Source organism: Peromyscus leucopus, chromosome 16_21 (genome assembly GCF_004664715.2).
Source record: "Peromyscus leucopus breed LL Stock chromosome 16_21, UCI_PerLeu_2.1, whole genome shotgun sequence".
Classification (NCBI taxonomy): Eukaryota; Metazoa; Chordata; class Mammalia; order Rodentia; family Cricetidae; genus Peromyscus; species Peromyscus leucopus.
Window position 1 is genome coordinate 39,542,738 of NC_051084.1, and position 23,554 is coordinate 39,566,291.

At 45.9% G+C, this 23,554-nt stretch overlaps 1 protein-coding gene across 3 annotated transcripts in view; it reads right to left on the bottom strand.

The window, feature by feature from the left end:
* Positions 1–7,118: 7,118 nt before the first annotated feature.
* The window catches only part of Aff3 (AF4/FMR2 family member 3), a 481,117-nt gene continuing 464,681 nt past the window's right edge, over positions 7,119–23,554 (bottom strand). For all 3 annotated transcript variants that reach the window (XM_037199903.1, XM_028865744.2, XM_028865743.2), the window contains 6 exons: positions 21,566–21,702; positions 18,856–18,927; positions 17,141–17,234; positions 12,595–12,644; positions 12,248–12,471; positions 7,119–9,434 (listed from right to left, as the gene is read on the bottom strand). In XM_037199903.1, coding sequence (XP_037055798.1) covers positions 9,313–9,434; positions 12,248–12,471; positions 12,595–12,644; positions 17,141–17,234; positions 18,856–18,927; positions 21,566–21,702 — 699 coding nt within the window. In that variant the 3' untranslated portion in view covers positions 7,119–9,312. The remainder of the gene's footprint in view (positions 9,435–12,247; positions 12,472–12,594; positions 12,645–17,140; positions 17,235–18,855; positions 18,928–21,565; positions 21,703–23,554) is intronic.

Here is a 23,554-nt window from a genome sequence, read left to right on the forward strand (position 1 = left end):
CCCCCCCAAAAAAAAACAAAACCAACAAACAAAACCCAAAAAAACCCTGCTGTGCCACATAAGAACAAACATCTTGAAAGCAGTTCAGGACAATAGGATGTATTTGATACAGAATGCCAACTTCAAGGTTTATTAAGACATTAAAAAAGTCATTTTGATGATGAATTAATATTTGCCTCTAAATAGAAAAACTTTTAAAAAACTAATCCTTAAGGCCCATTCTGTTATAGTACAGTAAACAGCATGTCCATTCTAGAAACCATGCTGTTTGGGTTTCTTGTGAATTACAGGGACAGTAATATATTTAGTTCAAAACAGTAACACGTTCCATGCTCCATCATCTTTGTCCCTGGGAATGGTGGACTCAGACAAAATACAAGTTCCCACTAGAAAGAGTCTTGGTATTACATGGATGTGCTGGTGACTCCTCCATTCTCTATAGCATCACTCATGATTTGGAAGGGGGTTGCTTCCTCTGTCTGGGAGCAGCTTTTAGTCTTTGAGAAGGAGAAATCGAAGGGGGTCTAACGTTTCACTGTTGTATGCAGCTATGAGCAAATGAAGACATCAGGCCCCAGGCCTGTGGGTATCTTTGAAGCAGCCTGGAAAATGAGGCCCCTTCCAGGCTTGCACTGCTTACTAAGGATCCGTTGGAATGTCCTTGGAAAAACAGTCAGATTTGGGGCAGGAAGTGCTCTTTATTAAAGCCACTAGTCTTTATTAATTGTGTTAAGATTCCTGCCACACACAGGAAACTGCACACAACTTCATCAGTAGTGGTTAAAAGGTTGATGCTTAGTAGAACCACTACTTGTATAAGATAGTGACTATCAACACAGATTCTGGATTTTATAACAATATCCAAACACACTAATAAAGCAGCCAGATGAATGTCACTTAGCACAGATGAATTTGAGCTATTTTAATTTAGAGCAACTGGACAGAATACAGAGATCTTAGACTATATAAACACAGCATTTCACTGCTCCATGTACATTTTCACAAGTCTCATCGCCGTGAAAGTGACCTGATTAAAATCCTCTTCAGTCCCTTAGGCCATCTTCAGGCTGGTCCCCAAGGGAGGCACAGATGAGGGCCCTGTAACTTGCTTTTGTGACTGTTAAAGCTGATCACCGGCCAAGTCTGGTGGGATGTAAGCACAGTCAGCTGCTGACAGCTTCCCCAGGACTGAGACGCAGAATTGGAGGTTTTTTTTTTTTTTTTTGCCTGACAGTGTAGTCTTTTGACTTTAGAATATTGAATCTGAGTTCCAGGAATAGCATGAATAAATGTTTCTCTAAGATAAGTACGCATACCTCCATAATAAGGGAAACAGCTGAGTTTTAAATTCCTTTACTAAGGCCAACTTCAAGGGTGCAACTTTAAACTTTTACAGAACTGTGAAAACAAGCAATTGCTTCCCTTTCACAGGAATATTCCTTATATCCTGCCTCAGCAAAGGCAACAGCCAATGGAGAGTCCAGCTAGTACGATCCTCCTAACAAGAACGTGCTGATACCCAGGATGCCCCGTGCCTCAGCCAATGTCTGAAATTCACATAGGGTGACATCTTGGGCTCTTGTGGAAAGAATGCAGTATTTATTTGAACTTAAATCAGACTAGGTCTCCCAGCAGCTCCGGTCATTGTTCTCACTGGGGAGAGAACAGGGAGGGGATTTCTAGAGAGTATGAGAAGGGGCTTCCCCGTCCCCCATTTCATGCTTATTTTGATTAAGCTCAAAAGATGCATGGAAGCCACATTGGCCCTGAGTCTAATTAATATTAGACAAGAAATATTAGACAAAAATCTCTATGTGTAGGGCTTTGACCCCAGTGGTGTGAAGTATCAGTTGGATCTGTACTCTTTGTTCAGATGCTGGGGTCAGAATGTCTGGGGGTCTAGCTGGGGGTCACAAAAAGCAGTGAGTTCTTCTCATGTATGTTGACATTCCTCTTTCCTGGCTCAGACTGAAGTTTCACCTGCAATTAAGTGATTATGTGGAGCCGCCACTTAGCCCACTAGAGAAAAGCACCCCCTTTCCCGTGAGAGGTTTCCTTTTTCCAAGTCCCCCATGACAGATCTTCTTTCTGGGGGACCAGCCTCCCAGAACAGCTGTCCACCCCCACCCCCCACAAAGAGAACTCAATCTCCCCGTCTTCAGGGGAAAAGCCCGAGAGCACAGGGAATGAGAGGCTATGGCTCTCCAGCTCCATCACGAGTCTTGAACGGCTACGGTGGCTTTTCATGGACCGTGTCAGATCGTGAACCCAAAGTTGCTTCTTTCCCCTTCCGTCTGGATACCACTGACTTCTACGGCCAGAGCTGGGTGGTGAAGAGGGTGGGAATTCGGTTATGACGCCCCTCATTGTTCCGATGGAGCGCTGCCTGATCCTGACAACACACAAGGGGGGTTCCCTAGCAACCATCTTCCCTGGGTGTCCAGGTTTGTCTCTTACGGGCTGGAGGGTGGGGTTGTGGCTACCCTGCTGTCAGCTCCAGATCCCACAAGAAGGTCCTATCTTCCACATTACACACCTGATACCTACACAGAGTATTTACTTTTCCTCTTCTACAATAATGCCTTCGCTACATATCTGAGGTTGACACTGAATTCACCATGCAGCCCAAGCTGACCTTGAACTCACAATTCTCTTGCTTTAGCTTTTCAAGTGCTGGGATGACAGGGATATGTCACCCTTTCTGGTATATGGTAATGCTTGAACCCTGTTGAATGATGAGAGATCCTAACATGTGTGTGCCAACCCACTGATCTTCATACTGGTTAAGTGGGGGAGTTGGTGTGTTGAGGCACACTTAACAGAGGGCAGTGAAGCAGAAGGGCAGCTTTCTCCAAGGGCTAGGGGTCACTGGGTAGAGGAAAGTGCCCAGGTGCTGCTCTTCGGTGGTCCCCAGCATCAGTGACTTCCTGCTGTACAGTTTTGTTTCTTTAGACCTTATTGTCTCTCAGAATTGTTCTACTGGAGGGACAAGACACTAAATCTGACTTACAGAATTGGCACCCCAAGAATAACAACAAAATCAATCCAGTTCTCAAAGGGGTGGGGGTGGATTTTGGAATTGACTTGGAAACCCCGGAACTCCGGGGAATCAATCTGAAACCACTCGAAGCATCAATATCGCCATTACTGCTAGAAAGGGACTCACTAATGAGTCAGAAGGGTATGTGTGTGCTGAAAAACAGCATCAGGTTCTATGTTTAGTCACTGACCTCCCAACTCCACGGCCACATTTGTGGTACCCATGCTCTCAGGCAAAGCTAACAGAGGATGCTCAAAGACTATTACTTCATACACTGAGTATCTTTGGCTACCGCCTTCCATTGAGTCGCAAATACTCCTGTGTTGAGGATTTTCTCTTTGCTTATCTTGAAACAAAGAGTTCATAAATACTGGTGAGAAATTTATTTTATGGAAAACTGAAAAAGCATTGAGGTATGACCAGGAAGTGGAATGTCATAGTGACTTTCATCAATATTACTGTTTGGAAATCCCAAGCATGAATGATACTTTCCATCTTGTCTAGTACCAACCATTTCTCAAGGAGCTTTCCTATTTTCAAAGTAGGTAGGAAACAAGAGCATGATTCAGCTTTTCAGGCCCCCATCAATACTTCTGAGGCTCTGTGGACCCCATCAATATCCTAGATGCTTAATTCTGTTTTTATTTGGGATTAATGCCTTAAATTCATCCTTCAGATCACTGTCTTTAAAATTGGCTTTAAGAGATGAACCTTCCAAATAACACAGAGGTTTAATCCCTCGATTCCTATTACTGCCAAGAACTGTGACTATAAATCCCTCTGCAGCTGACCCCAAATTGACCCTTTGGTGTTGGAAGTGCCAATTAAATAGTAAAAACCGAAACCATGATCAGATGTAATTAGTTTGAGAACAGAGTTTTAGAATGTGCCTCATGCCAAGTAAACAAGTTAACCGTTCTGATGACAGATACAGATGATTTGGACAAAGGGAAGAGTTCTCAGATTGGAACTCCTCTGTGTTGTCGGGATGTGTGCCCTTTGGGGGTGGGAAACCGAGGGAACAAATGCTGGTTCCAAACAGTTGAAAACGCAGTTTATGTGGTCAGGTTCCCCCCTCCCCCCTTACATTGAAACTGTCCTTCAGGACTCCAGTTGGCCTAGGCTTGACTGAAAATGAGGTATATTTTAAAACAGGATTCTGATAGGAATAGACTCCGATGGTGTCACCAACAAGTTCGCCTTCAGAAAGGCGGCTGTTTGGAAGGTTGCTGGATTATTTCTTCTCAGTGGTCCCCAGTGAAGACCCCAAGGGGGACCCAGGTATGTTCCTTGGTTAGATACCTCTGCTTGGCTGATGAGGACTGACCTGAGCTGCCCACCCTTTTCTGGGGTCTCTTTCTCTAGACTGTGTGGATGGTGTAAGACGGTGTAGTGGAGAAGTCATCTGGACCTGAGGATATGACTGGATCAGGTCAAGAAGTCACTGTGTTCCTGTTATTTCTGCCTCTTCAGCTTGGGGAGGAGGAGAGGGAAGAGGGAGTGAGAGAGTGTGAAAAGAAGGTTGGCAGATCCTCACCTACAGAGGTACTAGGTGCTCTCACATCTCAGCTCTTCGATTCAGAATTCTTCTCTTATTTCCTCAAGCAAGTATTGCAAACATAATTCTATCAAGTTGGAAAAGCCTGGCCCAAGAAGTCAGGGAGTTGACGTGTGCCATTAAAGAGTACTGATTAGAGCTGTCTTGGGACTGCTACTTGAGCAGGCATCCGTCCATGTCATCAGCAACAGGAGCCTCTCCTCTCCAGTTTCCTCATCAGCAGTCTTTGGCACACAAAGTGTGTGTGGAGGGGGCGGGAGGGAGGGGGAGAGGGAGGATGTACATATCTGGGTATGAAGAACAGAAGTAGGAAGCTACAGTTCTCTTGAGAACTATCAGACTTAACAATAAGCCATGGAAATGACATTGAAAGCATCGGTGAGGGCTGGGGATGTAGCTCAGTGGTAGAGAGTCTGTGTAGCATGTGCAAGGTCCCAAGTTCAATGCCTACAATAAGTAAAGAAAGGAACAAAGAAATAAATAAATGAATGAATGAAAGAAAGAAGGAAAAAGAGAGAGAGAGAGACAGAGAGAGAGAGACAGAGAGACAGACAGAGAGAAAAGATTCATGAAACAAGGTTGCCTCTAAATCAATTCCAAGCTGGGAGCCACAATAATTGCTTTGAAAATATTTCAATTCTAAAGTTTCCTTATAAAATATTAAGAGAAACTGGTGAACTTTTTTAAAATGTACAACTCAATTTCTCCCACGTACAACATAAATCATTTAATGTATTGTTTGCAACCTTAGAAAGGCAGACATATTTAATCCAAGTATGTTTATAAATTCCAATTTTGAATGGATTAAAAACTGCAGATAAATTAAGTCACAATAATATCCTGTACATGCATTAAGGCTGGTGACTGCTAAAGTCTCTTGAGTACCTATCTACAAATAGGAAATCACACACAGATCACTGGGTCTGAAGAGTGTCTACATCATTAAAAAAAAAAAAAAACAACTTGCATTTTTTCTTTTTTTTTTTTTGCGATACAGATTTCAACAGTAACTCTGGAAAACTGTGAAAAATGTTATTTAAAAATATATATGCATATGCTACTGCACAGTTTCGAAGATGTGATTCATAAATAATGTCACTGCATTGATGAACTTTATAACAATGACTGAACTTCCGAGGTGGCGTGAACACACAGTGACTTATACCCGATATTAGGCACTAGTAATATCTGTTAGGCGTACTACAGTCTTATGTTAGCTGTACTGTACATATATATTTTCAAATGAATGCATTTATACAGTGTCTACTGTGTATGGGTGTCAGAGATGTACACATCACTGTTAAACAGCACACACACCATTGTATATATGGGATACACTTTAGTGCAGAAAGTCTCATTGCATTGCATTCCATGTGTTCAAGATGGTTAGTGCATATTTCCAGTAGATTCCTCTTAGAGAGTGGGTCCCGGTTTCTATTTGCCATTTGAACGTTTCTGGAAGCGCCTGTTATAAGCAAACCTCTCTCTCCAGGCACATCTGCACAGGACACTAATAGGTGCCGAGTGTTAACTAATGCTGAGGTTTGTTCAAGAATACCTTTAGGCTACTCCCTTTCAAAGGTAAGTCCAACATTGTGACAAGGGGTGGCATCTACTCAGGTCACGGGAGATAAGACCAGCTGGACTTTGGTGGAACGTCTGAGGAAAGAGTATGTCTTCAAATAGAAACAAGTGGTAATAAATGTTATGTTTAAATGTAAAACCCTCTGGAAGCATACAGACCACTGAAGCTGTGGTCATTTCAGGGTGGGGGAGGCAACCACAGACTTAGATCTTCTATATTTCAGCATTATTTGAATTCCTATAGTGGACATGTAGAACTTTAAAACATAAAGATGTTTCAATTTGCAACCCAACTTAAGAAAAGGAACATGTTATGGGGACTTTCATTGCATCAAGTCGAAGATGGCCCCTTACCAGAATTATCAACACTGAGCCCCATCAAGTGGAAGATGGTTTCTTCATAAAATTACCTATACTGGGCCTGACACATGCTCCATGGATGAGGCAAGACATGGTCAGGACCTATACCCTCTGACCATGTCCCCAGAAGACCAGTTTCTACAAGTTTTGTTGGGAAACAGGTCCCAGTGTGTTCATCAACCCCATGCTGGTGCAGCCAGCCAGAGGCTACCTTTGCACTCTCATGGGGTTTTCCAGGGATGTGGATTGCATGGGTGTCACAACTAAAGTCTTTAAAGAGAGGCGGGACCGCCGGGCGGTGGTGGCGCACGCCTTTAATCCCAGCACTTGGGAGGCAGAGGCAGGCGCATCTCCGTGAGTTTGAGGCCAGCCTGGGCTACCAAGTGAGTTCCAGGACAGGCACAAAGCTACACAGAGAAACCCTGTCTCGAAAAACCAAAAAAAAAAAAAAAAAAAAAAAGAGAGGCGGGACCAGCGAAGCACCCCAAGGCCGCACAGAGGCCCTCTATACGAGTTTGAACATTTCACCAGAGTTCACCGTGAGCACCTAGAACAAAGTCTCACTCCTGCACAAAAGGTGATTCCAAAGTTTCTTATATTCAGACTTTGAACACAGGATAGGATCACAAACCTGCCAACAGTGGAAAGGATGCCAGGAGCACACTGCAGATAAATAGAAACGTGGGGATGGAGGTGGAGCGCTCTCATTTCAAGAATCTGAAACTTAAACTGCTCCCAAATCGGAAACTTCTTGAGTTCTTCAGTGATGTGATGTCAGTGCTAAGTCCCACCCCTGACCTCATGGGATGGCTCACAACCGATACTGCAGACATTACCTTCATGTATACAAAGTATAGATGAAACGTAAATGAATTTCATGTTTAGACTTGAGTCCTCTCCCCCAAGATACCTAATCATGTAGTCGCAAATATTCCAACATCTTAAAAAAACATTCCTGGTCCGAAACATCTGAAGTCAATGTACTGCTAAAAATTTCAAGTGTTTGAGGGTCCAAACCAAACGCACATCTCACAGTTCAGTGTGGTGCGAATCACCACACTGTGTGCAGCTGTTTGTACAGTTCTGAGTCCATCCTAGGAGCTGGGGAATGTGAGCAGTCTCATCTGCCATCTACAGAAAAGGCTGACAAAATGGTGATGTGAACGTACCCAAGCTCACAGGGAGACAGTGAAAACAGGGCACACACCGTGTGAGCCTGTCACTTTCAACAATGGACTGCAGGGGGGCCTGACCCACTGCCCTCTGGCAGACTTGGTACAGTTGAGTCAAGTAACCCAAGGACGTCAGTTTGTTTTTAAAGTGTGGCAAGATACATCTCGTTTGCAGGACTTGTTTCTTTATACTAATATTACAGATCCACATATATTTAACAAGACGACTACATCTAGGGTATGACAAAACATGAGCAAACAAACTTCAGACAAAAACTGTAAACAAGATGCTGAAAAACTACAACATAAACTCAAAACAAAAACAAAACAAAACAAAACAAAAAAAAACCCCAAAAACAAAAAACCCCAACCAAACCAGAAAAGAACCCTGGTCAGGACATAAACACATCAGAGCTCAAGATACATGGAAGACACTCTGGTTGTCGCTACTCCAAACAGAGCTGTGATCATCCAGGGGTAACTTGCCCTGCACTGTAAGCAGCTTGTTAACAAAAGCTTCAAACACATCCCCCCAATCCAAACGCACTCAAGGCCTGTAGCCGCGCTCTGTGTTTGAAGGGTGTCTGTCACAGGAGCACACCGCTCTGCCTTGTAAGCAGCGGCTAGGTCTAGGGATGGCACATTCCAGACAATGTCTTCATTTGGCTGAGAAAGCTGCAGGAAAGCTACTGTAGGGAGAAAAGACTGGAAGTGTGCTGGCCGACTACAGCCAGGAGGCTCTAGGGCCACAGAGTCACAGTGGCAGGAAGAAGAAATGTGTGTGCCTGGAGGGCTTATTGCCACAGGTGCGGATGTCATTCTGAACCAAAACGGTCACGGTTGCTTTGGTTGTCATCGATTTCGGCGAATCCTGGTGCCATTTTTATACCATGTGGGGACAAGGCAAGGGGAGTCTGTGGGACTCCATTGGCTTATAATGTGTTCTGTTCAGTAGGTAATGAGGGCTGGGGGAGGGGGGTATCAGAGGAGAGGCAAGGCATTTGGTAACATGCAATCTAGTGAACTTCTGGCACAAAAATAACCGACTTGTTTCCAGTATTCAATTACTCATTAATATACAACAACCAAAAGCAACTGGGGAATTGTACATAATACTGAAAGTAATCAATAATATAAGAGCGAGGTTCAACTCATCCTGCAGTTACGCTTTTGGTGTGCTGGATCGCACCAGGTTCAGCAACACATGAGATTTTGGTGGAATGTTCTAAGAAGGCAATGGCTTAGCACTGGGGGTGGGATGTGTGTGTAAGCGTGTGAGCACATGTGCGCAGCGTGGAGTTCCTCCGGCGAGGAACCTCTAATCACTTGTCTAGCTTGGGATCATAGGAACCAGACAAAGAAAATGTGTTTCGAAGAGCTGTTGATCTCACACATGCACACACACACAGACACAGAGAAAGCTTCGTACGAACCCACACCTAAACACACACACGCCCCAGAAAACGATCCTTGTTGGATTCTGAGGAAATGTTCACCGAGGTTTGGGAAATGCTGTGGACTAGGGAGGTCAGTAGCACAGCGTCCAGAAACATTGAGCCACTGGAGGAGAGGCGCAGTCCGGCTTAAGGGCGCGGTCCCTAGGACAGGTGTGCGCTGCTCCGCAGCCAGTGCAGGCCTTGCTGGGAGTACTGCACCAGGTGTTCCATGCTGCTGTGCAAGGTGACGGGTCCCATGAGCAGGTCCAGGTCATTGAAGAACTCTAGGAGACAGAGCAACGTGTGAGCGGAAAGTCAGGGCCCAGCTGCCTTCAGGAAGGATTCACTCATGATTTCAAGCCTTCTCCATCGTTTATGTGGCTTGGCACAAAATAAAACCCTACCTCCAAATAAATGACTGTACCCAAAGAGCAAAGGGTCTGTAAGTTCCAGCTGCCTTTCACTTGACGTCACTGTCCCTCAGCCCCCCCCCCCATTTTTCCACCGTCAACTGTCATGGGCTGAGCCCCTGAAGGGGGTCCAGTGAGTGGCGCTCCAGGGCAGTGGGTCAGCCAGGGGTCGGGACCAAGCCGTCACCTCTGCCGAAGTCACATTCTAACTTGGGACATTCTCTGTGTTTGCTGTCTCCTTTATTCTGCCCCTAGGTACTTTCTGGGAAAGGCAGGTAGGGGGAGGGAAGGACCAGGCAGATGAGTCATGTGTGTGGTGAGCAGAAACGAAATCCCCATGGCTGCCCTGCTGTCATAGGTGAATCACTGAATAATGCTCCCTGGAAGAAGGAAGTGTCCGAGACAATGTTTTCAAAGGGGCTTATCCATGTATATATATATATATATACACTAAGTGGAGTCCTCCTAAGAAGGGAAGGGGAGGTTCAGGAGAGACTGAACCCTGAAGGTAGCTAGGTGAAGGAATCCAGGTTAGGGTGGGTGAACAGAACTGAGTTTGTACCTTACGCATGTCACTGAGACCTCTGGTAGGAGGCGCCTAGCAGCTGGTGGGCAGGGCCATCTGGAGCGAGTCGGGCTTGCTCATGGTCTCTCGGACCGGGGAGGACTATCTCTATACATTTGTCTGCTTTGCTTAACCCACCTGAGATACCCACCTCGGTCCACTCCAGCCACTGAACTCATAGCTATTTCAAAACCCTCTGCCATACAAGTTCCTTTAGTGCGCTTCTCCTGGTGGCCTGGGGCTTCCTATTATTCTCACTGGAACTCATATCAACCCTTTCCTGTACGCAGGGTTCAACTGTACCATCTGTCCCTCATCTCTCTGTGGACACTCTGCTCTTGTCCGGCTGGTTTATACTACCATACAATTATACTTATAATCTCGTGGTCAGAAAGTGAGCTCTGGGCATCCTCACCTGTTGCTGGAGGGAGAGGGCTGAACTGTTCAGTTTTTCATAGATCAGACACAATGGGGTAATGGTGGCTCATGCCTGTGATTCCAGCACTCCCAAGGCTGAGGCAAGAGGATTGCCATGAGTTTGTGGCTAACCTGGGCTACATGGTGAGTCTGAAGTCAGCTTTGGCTACTTAGTGAGAGCCAGGCCAGTTTAGGCTACAGAGTGAGACCCTGTTTCAAAAACCAAACCAAACCAAACAGCAAGAAAAGAATCTTCATTCACTGACCGCTCCCCTGATTTTAACTGCTATAACTCTCTCTTAAGTATGCAGTAAGAGTTGGGCCGTGGTGGCACATGCCTTGAATCCCAGCACCTGGGAGGCAGAAGCCAGCCTGGTTTACAAAGTGAGTTGCAGACAGTCAAGGCTGTTACACAGAGAAATCCTGTCTTGAACATGTTCCTTTACACCCCACCCCCCACGTAATCAGAAAAACCATGATTTACTGCAATGTTATTTGTCCCAGTAGAAAAAGAGCTAGAAGTAACTTAAATGTCTGACCATAGGGGGAAGGAGTGAGAAATCATGCTCCTTCACGATCCTGTAAGCACTGTATCACAATAACATCACATACAATTGTGAGTGGCCACCTACGGACTACCTAGAAACCTTTCCCTCTATATTTTCCTACGTTCCACAAATTTAGCCACAGAAAGCACCCATTACTACATTAAAGTTTTACTAGTGTATGTGTGTGTGTGTATGTGTGTGTGTGAGAGAGAGAGAGACAGAGACAGAGACAGAGAGACAGACAGAGAGGGATGGAGGGAGGAAGAGAGAAAGAGAGGGAGGCAGGGAGAATGTATGAGAAAGGGAGGGGGAGAGAGGTGCTTATGCATACACGTGGAGGTCAGAGGATAACTTTTGGGAGTTGGTTTTCTCCTTCCACTGTGGGTTCTAGGGACTGGACCCAGGCTGTCAGGCCTGTATCCGTGAGCTATCACTGGCCCCTATTACTTCTACTATCAGCAAAGCAAGCATTGTTTTAAAAGTAGTAATTCGCTACTGCAGGTAAGATAATCTCTTCGGTAAGAAGAGATTGTTGTAAGCAAACAACACTCTTCATGTATGTATGTATGTATGTATGTATGTATGTATCTATCTATCTATCTATCTATCTATCTATCTATCTATCTGAGACAGGTCTTATTTATGTAGCCCAGGCTAGTTTGGAATTCCCTTTGTAGCTCAAGCTGGACTGGAATTGGGAAACCTTCCTGCCTCCGTTTCCGGAGTACCACAGTGATAGGCTTGTACCACCACGCCTGGCTAGCAGTTTAGACCATAAAAAGCTGGTAATATTCATAGCCATTCATTTCATATATTGATATTTTTGGAGCCCCATCTGTGTTCTAGGAACTAGGCTAGGTCTTGGGGGGCACAAACGAAAAGGAAGTACAGTCCGTGTGCAAGACGCTCACTGTGTGCACATTTACACCTGCGTCTGAATTTGTACCTGCATCTGTGTGCATCTGCCATCTAATTGATTCCCCATGCTCTTCCACAGTAAGGGGCAAAAGCAGGTCCAGGCAGCAGGTGCCAGTTTTTTGTTTTGTTTTGTTTTGTTTTTCTTCTTTCATAAACCATGAAATTTGATCACTGATGCCCCTGGGGCAGATTTCCCCATACCTAGTTGGGTCCCCATTCCCCACAGGTCGTGCACACACCTCTGTTTTCCTTGGCCAGGTTGTCAGCCATCTCCCAGTAGTCGTAGCTGTGGAGGATGCTGTTGGTGATGCTGACGTGATTGGCTGCCATCTGGTGAATACGCTGAGGGATGCTGACGATGGTTGACGGGGACAGGGCGTTGGAGCTGGAGAGGCTGCCCTGAGACCCCACGGAGCTGGTGGGAGAAGGGGTGGGAGACATGGGGGATGGGCTTCCAGTGCTCCTGGAAGAAGAGAGGTAGAAAAGCCAGAGTGCAGAGGTTGGGAGCAGGCGAGGCAGGCAGCCCCCTCAGGGAAGTGCGTCATGCAATGCATGGCTTACTGCATTGGGGGAAAGGTGAACTTACTTGCCACTGGATCCCCACGGGGATGGGGCTTGGGCAGCTTTCGATGAATTCTGCAGGGAAATAAAAACACGGACCAGTGAGTGCCCCTGGCTAAGGCTAACAGTGGACAGCAGCGTATTTTAATGTGACAGTGACAATAATCATTACCATACTGTAGGTCAGTGTGGACTCACAGAAAACAGATCTGGGGAGTTACAATCACAGAGCTATTTTTCCCTCCATGGAAGCCAGTATGTATGAATGAGTGTGCATATGTGTGTGAGCACATGTGTATACATGTGCCTTACCCAGTAGAGATTTTTACAAACAAATTTTAGACACCAAATTATCCATAATTGCAAAGGTCTGTTGAATGCTGAACCAATCCAGAGGTTTTCATTGAAAATTAGTTTAAATCTTCTGAAAAGAGTGGGAACTCTTTCACACTCCATGAGGAGGATACCTTATATCTAAATTTAGGGATTATTTACAGAGACGTTCGAAGGAAGTATGTCATCAAATCCTATTGCTTTAAATTATGAAGCTTAAGATTATCCCTCTTCATGCTGGGTGCGGGGGTCACACCCCTCTAATCCCTGTACTCAGGAAGTGGAGGCAGGCAGAGCTCTCAGTTTGAGGCTAGCCTGGTCTACAGACCAAGTTCTAGGACAGTCAGGGCTACACTGAGAGACCCTGTCTCAAACAACAACAACAACAACAACAACAACAACAACAACAACACTTATTCCTCTAAAAGGAAGAAGATATTCTTAAAGTGATAGCATTAAGTATACTTCCTAACAGAAAATTTGAGAATTCTGACCCTTATTAATACCTTATTATTAGCATACATTAGCACAATTAATAGTTCTGAGAGGTTTCATTATGACATACCATTTTTACTGATTTTTTAGTGGTATTGGGTACTGGACCCAAGTGTTATAAGAAGACACTCTACCACTGAGCTCCATCACTAGCCCTTGACGTATGCAGATAGCCTGATTTAGGATATTACATCTCATGTGCTAGGCATCTGCACCAGGCATTTAAAAGTTTTCCTGATTGGATGGTGTGGCTCAATCACAAAGTACTTGACTATTATGGGAAGCTCCTGGGTTTAATCCCAGGCACCACAACAAAACAGAAACACACTAGCAATAAATGAGTGAATAAAAACAAATAAAAGTCCCACTCTTGGGCATATACCCAAGGAATGCTGATTCATACCATAAAGATACATGCTCAGCTATGTTCATAGCAGTACTATTCATAATAGCCAGAACCTGGAAACAACCTAGATGCCCATCAACGGAAGAATGGATGAAAAAAATGTGGTACATATACACGATGGAGTACTACTCAGCAGAGAAAAACAATGAAAGCATGAAATTTGCAGGCAAATGGATGGAACTACAAAAAATCATCCTGAGTGAGGTAACACAAACCCAGAAAGACAGTCATAGTATGTACTCACTCATAGGTGGATTCTAGATATAAAATAAAGAACAATCAGACCACAACCCATAGAACCATAGAGGCTATATATATAGCATGGAGGTCCCTAGGACGACTGTGGCTTATAATAAATTTGAGTTTTACTCAATTATTGAAAAAAAATAGCCAAATGAATGGAAACACATGAACTATGAACCAAAGGCTGAGGGGCCCCTAGCTGGATCAGGCCCTCTGAATAGGTGAGACAGTTGATTGGCTTGATCAGGTTGGGAGGCATCTAGGCAGTGGGACCAAGTCCTGTGCTCATTGCATGAGTTGGCTGTTTGAAACCTGGAACTTATGCAGGGACACTTGGCTCAGTCTGGGAGGAAGGGACTGGACCTGCCTGGACTGAGTCTACCAGGTTGATCGCAATCCTCGGGGGAGGACTTGTCCTGGAGGAGGTGGGAATGGAGGGTGGGCTGGGGGGAAGGGAGGGGGTGGGAGGGGAGAGAATAGGGGAACCCGTGGCTGATATGTAGAACTGAATGGTATTGTAAAATAATATATATATATATAAATAAAAGAAAATACAAACCATTTTTAATATTTTGTATGTGTATGTGTGTCTGAATGTATGTGTGTGTGTCTGTGTGTGTGTGTGTGTGTACATGCCATGGTATGTAGAGGTCAGAGGACAACTTGTGGGAGTCAGTTCTCGCTCTCCTTCTGCATGTGGGTTCTGGGGACTGAACTCAAACCATCAAGCAGGCTCGATGTCAAGTGCCTTTGTTACTGAGGCCACCCCGCAGCCCAGCAAAAACATTCAAGAAGTCCTCTCTTAAGCAGGGGACATGGCCAAGTGCCGCCGGGTTTCCTGTCTGAGAGCCCGGTCTGCAGGTTTCTCCTACAATCTCCACTGTGGCTATCAGGGGAAGCGACCGTCTTTATGAGGGGCCAAGCGGCCCCTCTCAGTGAATCTGAAGACAACGTGCTTTGGGCGGAAGGAGCTTCAGGAAGTGACTGGTTGTCTAGTTTCTGTGAGGGAGCTGCCACGATGGCAAGAAGTGGCCTTTCAGGCTCTCTGGAAGGGTAGGAGGGAAGGACCCAGGACAGAATGACAAACTGCCACCTTCACCTGTCTCACGGAGAGAGCTAGGACAAGAATGTCATCCTAGGGGATCTCCTCCCCTTGCCTGCCAGAATGGAGCTGACCCGCCTCCCTGATGTGAGACTCCTCACGTCCGTTCCTTCTCCTCAACATTCTGGCTAGGGGAACTCAAGGCAGAGGAGGGGGAGAGGTCCGGGGCTGCAGGGAGAGTTTAAGAAAGGGTTCTGAATGGGATGGAAGCCTCCTGGCCCTTCCCCTGTCTGTAAGCATCACGACCCAAACACACTGGTAGAACAAGGTCTCCTTTTCAGAGACATCTACGCAGAGCTGAAGCAGTCTCCACAGCTGAGTCCTCATTGTAGCCCAAAGGCTTCGGGCCCCACACTCTATGTAAATGGTCCCTGAAGTCTGGTCCCGACTAGGTCCAAAGCTTCCACAGGAAGGACCCGTTCTGGAGAACCACTGAAAGGGCGTGGCCCGACTGTGAGGAAGGGACAGATCTGAGAGGGTAAGAGGCAGGGTGATGAATGTGTTCTCTAGCTGGCAGCAGATAACAGGCCCACAGTGTACAATACACCCAAGTATCACATCGAACACCATTAGTAACGCAATCTACTTCAAATAGTAAAATACACTTCGAGACAGAGAATTGATAGAAAGCAAATGCCAATCACTCCTGGAAGAGAATATGACTTGATTGGATATAAATATTAAAAACTATTTTTAATCCCTTAAAAGTTTGTCAGAACTCCCTGGGATCACAAAATACAGTGTACTTCTTTACTCAAGTATTTTTGTTTTGGCTTTGCTATAATAATTCATCTCTTATACTCCAAGTTCCTGAAAATCACTCCCCAACATGTGCATCTGTGTTTGATTTTTTTTTTTTTTTTTCTGAGACAGAGTTTCTCCGTGTAGTTTTGGTGCCTTTCCTGGATCTCACTCTACAGACCAGGCTGGCCTTGAACTCATAGAGATTCCCAAATGCTGGGATTAAAGGCATGGGCCACCACCGCCCGGTGCATGTGTGTTTGAGACAGGCCTCACCACATGTGTGGTGTGTGTGTCTGGCTCGGAACTTGCCACGTAGACCAAGTAGCCTGGAACTTGCAGTGATCCTCCTGCCTCTGCCTCTGGGGTGGACCGATTTTGTGAAGGAAAATCTCCATGCCAGGTCTCCTGTCCCCGATGACCAGGGGGGCTCAGCAGTCATTCCGTGTACACAACCAGAAGGTTGGTAGTGCGCTAGACACAGCCCAGGGGAGTTCCAACACGGCCCGTCCATCCGGCCGGTCTCTAAGCTGTGCAGGCTGGCGATAAAGGTTGAAAATGGTGGCTGTGTGCGTGTGTGTGATAACGTGTGTGTGATAAGGAGTGGGGGGGAGTGACGGTGTCATTTCAGACAGAGAAGCGGCCCAGAAATTATGAATGAACGATTCACTTCAGGATCACTCTGCCACACTCCATTAAAAAAAAAAAAAAAGGCACTTTTCGTTTGTTTGTTTTGTATTCTTCCAGTGAAAACAATTTAATTCTCTGAGATAAAAAGCTGCCGTGGTTGCAATTCAATCCCTGTCATTACACATTGCTATCAGGGGTCTCGGAGCTACAAGAAGCCATTTCCTGTCTTTAAAAATAGCATTTGCATCAAAGATCAAGTCAGCTAAGGGGAGTGGGTCTACGTAGTTACTTCCCAGAATTCTACGTGGACAGAAGGAATCACATCTGTTCCAAAGACCAATCCCTGGGTCACTGTGGGTGGTGGTGGTGAATAACTGGACACTCTTTGTTTACAGGCCATAAAGATAAGGACAGGAAGGCAGGGGGATGCATTAGCTGGGCTCTCAAGGCCCATTCTGCGAGCCTTCCGAGCCCTAGTGTGTCATGGATGGGGTGATTCTGGAGGATGGAGATGGCAGGTTCAGCCTCAGTGCAATGGGCTGGACGGGGCCTCTCAGAGCGAGCTGTCAGGGAGAGATAGCTCTGCACACGGAGCCATAGCGCTCGTTTGCTAGCCGGTACCTTGAAATAGTCGATAAGTGCTTTCGAGTACTTCACAGCGTGGTCCCTTTTGAGTCGAAACATCCGCCAGTATAGAAGAGCCAGGCATCGGTAACTGCGGCAGAAGAGGGGAAATGCGTGTCTTTTACAGGGAAGCTTCAGAACGAATCCTGTCATTTCCTACTCGGTATTTCGATCACACTCACATCTAAAACGTTCCCATATTAAGTATATGCCTGAGTATTTGATGTTTCTTTTATTAAAACAACAACAACAACAACAACAACAACAACAACAACAACAACAACAACAACCCGTAATTCAAAATTCCAAGGAGGCACTCCATACATGCATTTACCACCAGATGATGTGCAAGCACAGCCTGAACAGTTAGTTCTTTGTTGGGAACAGGGTCAGGCTGCTTTCTCCTCCCACCACCAGAGGGCAGTCTCTCTCCACGAGAGGCCGAGGGAATGCCAGCAGCACACAGCCCGCACTGCTTTATTGGGTGAGCTATTGCCTTTGCAGACAGGACAGCCAATTTCACAGATTTTTATTACCTCTGCTTGTTAACGCTTTACTAGGTTGTAATGAGTTCAAATAAAGTGCACTACAAACAACAGAAGTACTAATCCGAGGGCAGTTACGTCTGCTTATTTTCTACAGTGTTTTGTATAATTATTTATGTCATACCTATATTTCAACATTAATTATTAATCACCATCAATTTATTAATCCCATCATGGTAGTCCAATAAAGAAAAGGGCATATTTAGCACTTTCCGAGGCTAATTCTCTCTTCCCCGGTGCTTTTCACTCGTAATTCTTCCCCAGCCGAGAGCAGGTATTGATGTGCCAGAATCCTAACAGGCCCAGCACAACTCGATCCTGCTCGCAGGCACTTCAAACTCCAGATGAAATCCTGTCAACCACCTCGAGACTCTCTTGTGTCTTTGTGGCTGTTACGCTGTCTGAGCCTCCATTTGATTTTCTATCTCTCAGATTAGATCTTGAGCTCAGCCAACTTGCCAAGAGCAAAACACTCCGGCTATACGGATGTGAGGACAGGGGAGAGCCTTGCAGTGTGAGGCGTGGGATAAGGCATTTAGAGCAGAGGCCGTGGGGGGTTGCCACTGCACAGGCCTTATTACTGTAATCCTAAGCACAGGAAGATCGATTACCCATTAGCCAGGACGAAAGAAATGATTTTATTATCTAAGTAGAGCGAGCTGCCCCTCAGTTCAGTGTACTGATAACTCTAATGGACTGTGAGTATCCATGCATACTGATCTGGCATGCGAAGTAACTCGTCAATGATTTTGACTGCATCTAAAATGTTAAACGCAGGAAAAATTCCATTTAGCACAATTCACATTCAAATGAATGAGGCAGGACCTACTTGGTTTCGCTTTTATTTTGTTTTGTGTGTGTGCACATGTGTGTGTGTGTGCACATGTGTATATGTGTGTGCATGTGCCTCTCCATGCATGTGTGGAGGCCAGAGGTCAATACTGGGTGTCTATTCTTCTCCACCTTATTTCTGAGCTTGCTGTTTTTGGCTGCCCTGTCTGGCTAGTGATATTACTCGCCCCCTGGGACCCTCTGGTCACTATGAATTCAGGGTGTCAGAGTGAAAAGTGGACTGGACCTGTCGGCTGTTGGAGTGGCTTGGGATCAGGGTATCGGGATGCCCAGGACGGCTCGGCGCCCCATTTGCAGAGCTGGGGCTACACTTACCAAAGCGCGGCCAGCTGTTTGTCCTCGGGTGTGGCGTTGGGGCCTGAGTGGGTTTTTAGTCTCATAGCGTACCTTAAAAAAAAAAAAAAAGAATAAAAAAGCCAAGAAATTAAGAAGCCCTTTCTGGCTATCAACAGAACCTCTTCTACGATGGTCTCTCTCTCTCTCTCTCTCTCTCCACTCCATGCTTACATGTTTTCTTCCTTTTTTTGAATTTACGCACATGCGTGTGTCCGCATGCGGGCATGTGTGAGTGTGGATGCCCATGGAGGCCAGAACTGAGTGTTGGATCCCCTGGAGCTCAAGTCACAAGTGGTTGTGAGCCATGTAAGGTGAGTTCTGGACCTGGAACTTGGGTCCTCTGCACAAGCAGCAGGGGTTCTTAGCCACGGAGCCAGCTTTCCAGCCCCAATACATCGGTGTTCGTGGTGCGTTAAAAGCTGGCTGACGGCAGTACGGTGGTGACCAGAGGAGAGGACTTTTATGATGTTGTGCGTCTCTCCGCTCTTCAGTGACACAGGACGAACTCCTAGGAGGGCTGCAAGCTCAACAGCCACCACCATTCACCAACATGGTCAAGTGTCCATTTCTCTACATCTCAGCTTAGGCTGAGCCACTGAGAATGGAGGTGAAGTTCAGCCCAGCACTTAGAGGGATGCTAACTACCTTCATCCTTGTCACATGTAACTCTTCTCTGATGACAGCGTAGCTGTCTGGAATACGTCTTTTTTTTTTTTTTTTTTTTTTTTTGGTTTTTCGAGACAGGGTTTTTCTGTGTAGCTTTGCGCCTTTCCTGGAACTCACTTGGTAGTCCAGGCTGGCCTCGAACTCATGGAGATCCGCCTGACTCTGCCTCCCGAGTGCTGGGATTAAAGGCGTGCGCCACCACCGCCCGGCCTGAAATACGTCTTAATGTTTATTTTTCTGTGTACTGACGAGTGTTTTGAGAAGCCAGCGTCTGTCTTGAAGTCGGAGGACTGTGGCCACTGCTTTCTCTCAGTGAGGGATGTGCTCACACCTGCTCAGAATCTTGAGAGATGAGGTACTGTGTGTAATGGTGAGAGGCCCCAGGTTAAAGGCCCACCTCAGCTACTCAGAGTTCAGACAGATGTATGAACATCTCTAAGTGGCTGTTTCCTCATCTGTAAAGCGAGGCTAACACATCAGCCACACAGCGTGCAGGGGTCAGTCTAGCTGGTTTGCGATGCTCTCGGCATGGCAAGTGCCTTTCTGAAAACTCACTGGAAGGAACAGTTCATTGTGTACACAGCTATGCTTCTGTTCTTTCCTCCTGGACACTATTCTTTCCTCCACTTTTTTTTTTTTTTTGAGACAGGGTCTCTCTGTGTAACTTTGGTACCTTTCCTGGAACTCACTCTGTAGATCAGGCTGTCCTCAAACTCACAGAGATCCACCTGCCTCTGCCTCCTGCATGGTGGGATTAAAGGCGTGCGCCACCACTGCCTGGTCCACTATTTTCTTTTTTATTGAAAAAGTTCCTTCAGTTTTAAAAGAGTATTTTTTTATTTTAGTTTTTTAAAATCAATTTACAAATAATGTCGCATGATGGCATTTTCCAAATAAAGTTTGTTTTTGTTGTTCCTCCTTTCCAGCCCTCCCTTCTGCTCTGAGAACAGGAGAGGGATCAAGGGGTTCTTATTTCCTCTTTCCTGGTGTCGGCTAGAGACAGACACTTCCGTCTTCCTTAGCCTGACCTAACGCTGGATGGTCCCTTCTCTCTGTACTGGAAGATCAACACACTCCCTTCTGCCCGAGAGGAGACCACCGTGGTCCTTGGAAGTGCTCTCGTCACTGACAACATGCCTCCTCTGGCTGCTCCAGGATTTCGGGTGTTACTGTCACAGGCTGTCATGTTGTGACTTGGCATGCATTTCTTTAGGTTGACCCCAGCTGGCTTTTTGAACCTGTCTTTTGACAAGTGTAGTGATTTCCAGCCATTGTGTCTTCCAATACTATTTCTGTCCTATTCTCTTTTCCTCTCATTCTGGTCTCTAGTGATACGGGGGTGGGGTGGGGTGGGGTGCGGAGTTGGATCTTCTGTGATTAGGTTTGCTGTACTTTGATTGTGACCCGGAAGTTCATGGGTTGAGACTATAATTCCCAACAGAACAGTGCTCAGGGGTGAGAATCTTTTTTTTTTTTTTCAAGATTGGAATTAGCTCTGTAGACCAGGCTCTCCTCGAACTCACAGTTTATTACTGTTTTTTCTCACCACTTTTGAGAAGTAGAATGAATGGATACATTTATTCATCTGAACGACGAGGACTGAAGCCAGCAGCTTGAGCAACCAGGCAAACTCTTCTACCACAGATGTGCATCTCCACTTCTGTTCCCCAATGACTTTTTGTTTTCCAGCAGCCTCGAGATTAAATGAGTTCAACCCTTACCACTTCCTAGCTGAGGAGACATGGGGACTTGTCCCAGCTCACTCTGACATTGCTTCTTCCTTGGACAGTTAAGGAGGCTCTGGGCAGGAGGTGCTTAGCCTCACACAGAAAACACAGAGGCATGGAGGCATGCCGCATGGGAGTTGTAAGTCCCTCTCCATTCTTATTTTGGTGAATGAACACTGGTCCCCAGTGGCTGATACCGCAGGCTGCCATTCTGTAGTGTCCCCCAATATGTACTTACTACGTACATGGCCTTCCTGCCCGCCCCCCCTCCATCCTCTGCTGGAAGCAGACCTCACCTGATGAGCTCCACCGTCTCGGAGTACATGGTGTATGGAGACTTGGATTCCATTGGGCCTTGCTCCATGGCATTTCCACACTCGATGAAAGACAAGGCTGCTTCGGCATAGTTCAAGGCCTTCCCAAACTTCTCCACCTGACCAACAGAAGCAGTGGTGTCTTCCTTAATGAGAGTTTTTTTTTTTTTTTTTTTTAAACAAGAGGCATGACCATACAGTTTATACACTTTGAGAAACCCAACCTCTGAGCTCTAAAATCCCGTGAAACGGAGCTGGGAGAAAAAAAAAAGAAATAGATATGTAGCCCACCCTGCCGTCCATAGCTCATTTTCCATGGTTTCATGTACCTGTGATCAATAAGGCCTGAAAATGTTCTGAGGAAAATTCCAGAAATAAACAGTTGATGAGCGTATACGTTTTATTATCACAGTATCCTATTATAATTGCCCTACGTTATCATTAGTTACTAGTTCCTGTTAGTGTCCTTCTATGCTCATCTGGATAGTAAAGATGTGCATGTATAGGAAACAGTGTGTATAAGCTTTGAACAATCTGCAGCCTGAGGCCTGCTAGGGGAGCTTGGAGCCCACCTCCCTTGGATAAAAGGGACCCAGTGTTGCCAGGCGGTGGTGGCGCACGCCTTTAATCCCAGCACTCGGGAGGCAGAGCCAGGCGGATCTCTGTGAGTTCGAGGCCAGCCTGGGCTACCAAGTGAGTTCCAGGAAAGGCGCAAAGCTACACAGTGAAACCCTGTCTCGAAAAACCAAAAAAAAAAAAAAAAAAAAAAGAAAAAAAGAAAAAGAAAAAAGAAAAAGGGACCCAGTGTAAATCCCCTCTAGTCATTTTCTCTGATTGCCACTAGTGAGGCAAGTGAGGGTAGAATTCACGTGACACCTTCCACTTCGCAAAGTTCCCTTTTCTTCTCCCCAGTGGTCTGGCAAATCCTTGTCCTCTCACCTGCCAAGGGTCACAGGTCTGGTTCCATACATGGGCTTTCAGGCCTCTATTTTCAACCTCAACAGTGATAGTTCAGAGCCTTGATTGCTGTCGAGTGTGTTATTTGTGACTTTATACCCCCGACATGTTCACCCTCTTGTGACATTGTTAACAGGGCTCACTCACGGGAGGACTGAGAAGGGGAATGAGCGGAAGATTAACTTAGGGTTCTACAGCTCACTTCCACAAAACGAGACCCAAAGCTGAAAATCAAGCACAGAACAGCTCTGGGGTTATCCACCCTGGCTACATTTACACCAATCAGCACAGAGGCTGCAGCGCTGTCGGCCGGGCCGGACGCACCTGGAAAGAGCAGGGTATCACCAGTGTGGGCAGCAGCCCCGGGTCAGGCTTACGGCCCCGAGTTCTCCCAAATCTAGACACCGACTGCTGCTCTAGAAAATCACACAGTCTCACCTTGCAGAATCACCTCTGTTTTCCCATGACTTATTCATCAAAGGAAAATTCACATACCTTCTCTTAACTACTCTCAGTCTACCACTAAAATAAATGAATATAAAAACAAATCCCCAACTTTCCTTAACAAGGATACCTTTGAAAGTGAATATACAGCAAACTCTTACTCATTAATAAATAAAAAAATGAACACTTATAAGTCATATAGGCTATACCACCACATTTTGGGGCAATACTGTCAAGTTAAGGAACTAATTTCATTCCAAAGCACTTAATTTTGGGGTATATGCACTTGATACACAAAAGCTCCTTCCAGGGACACATAAGAAATTTGGGGAGCAAAAACTGTGCACCACAAAACAGTTCAATATGCAAGACAGTCTGTGATTGACAGAATACAAACGGGAGGGGGAGGGTGGGGGAGGGGCTGCAGAGAGTTGGGGAAGGTTTCATGGAGGAGACTGAGATGGTAGTAGGAAGGAAGTACATAATTTGGCTAGATCTGGGGAGGACACTGCAGGAGTGGGTGTACCTGGGAGAGTGAGCATTAAGCTCTACAGGTGGCTAGACATGTGG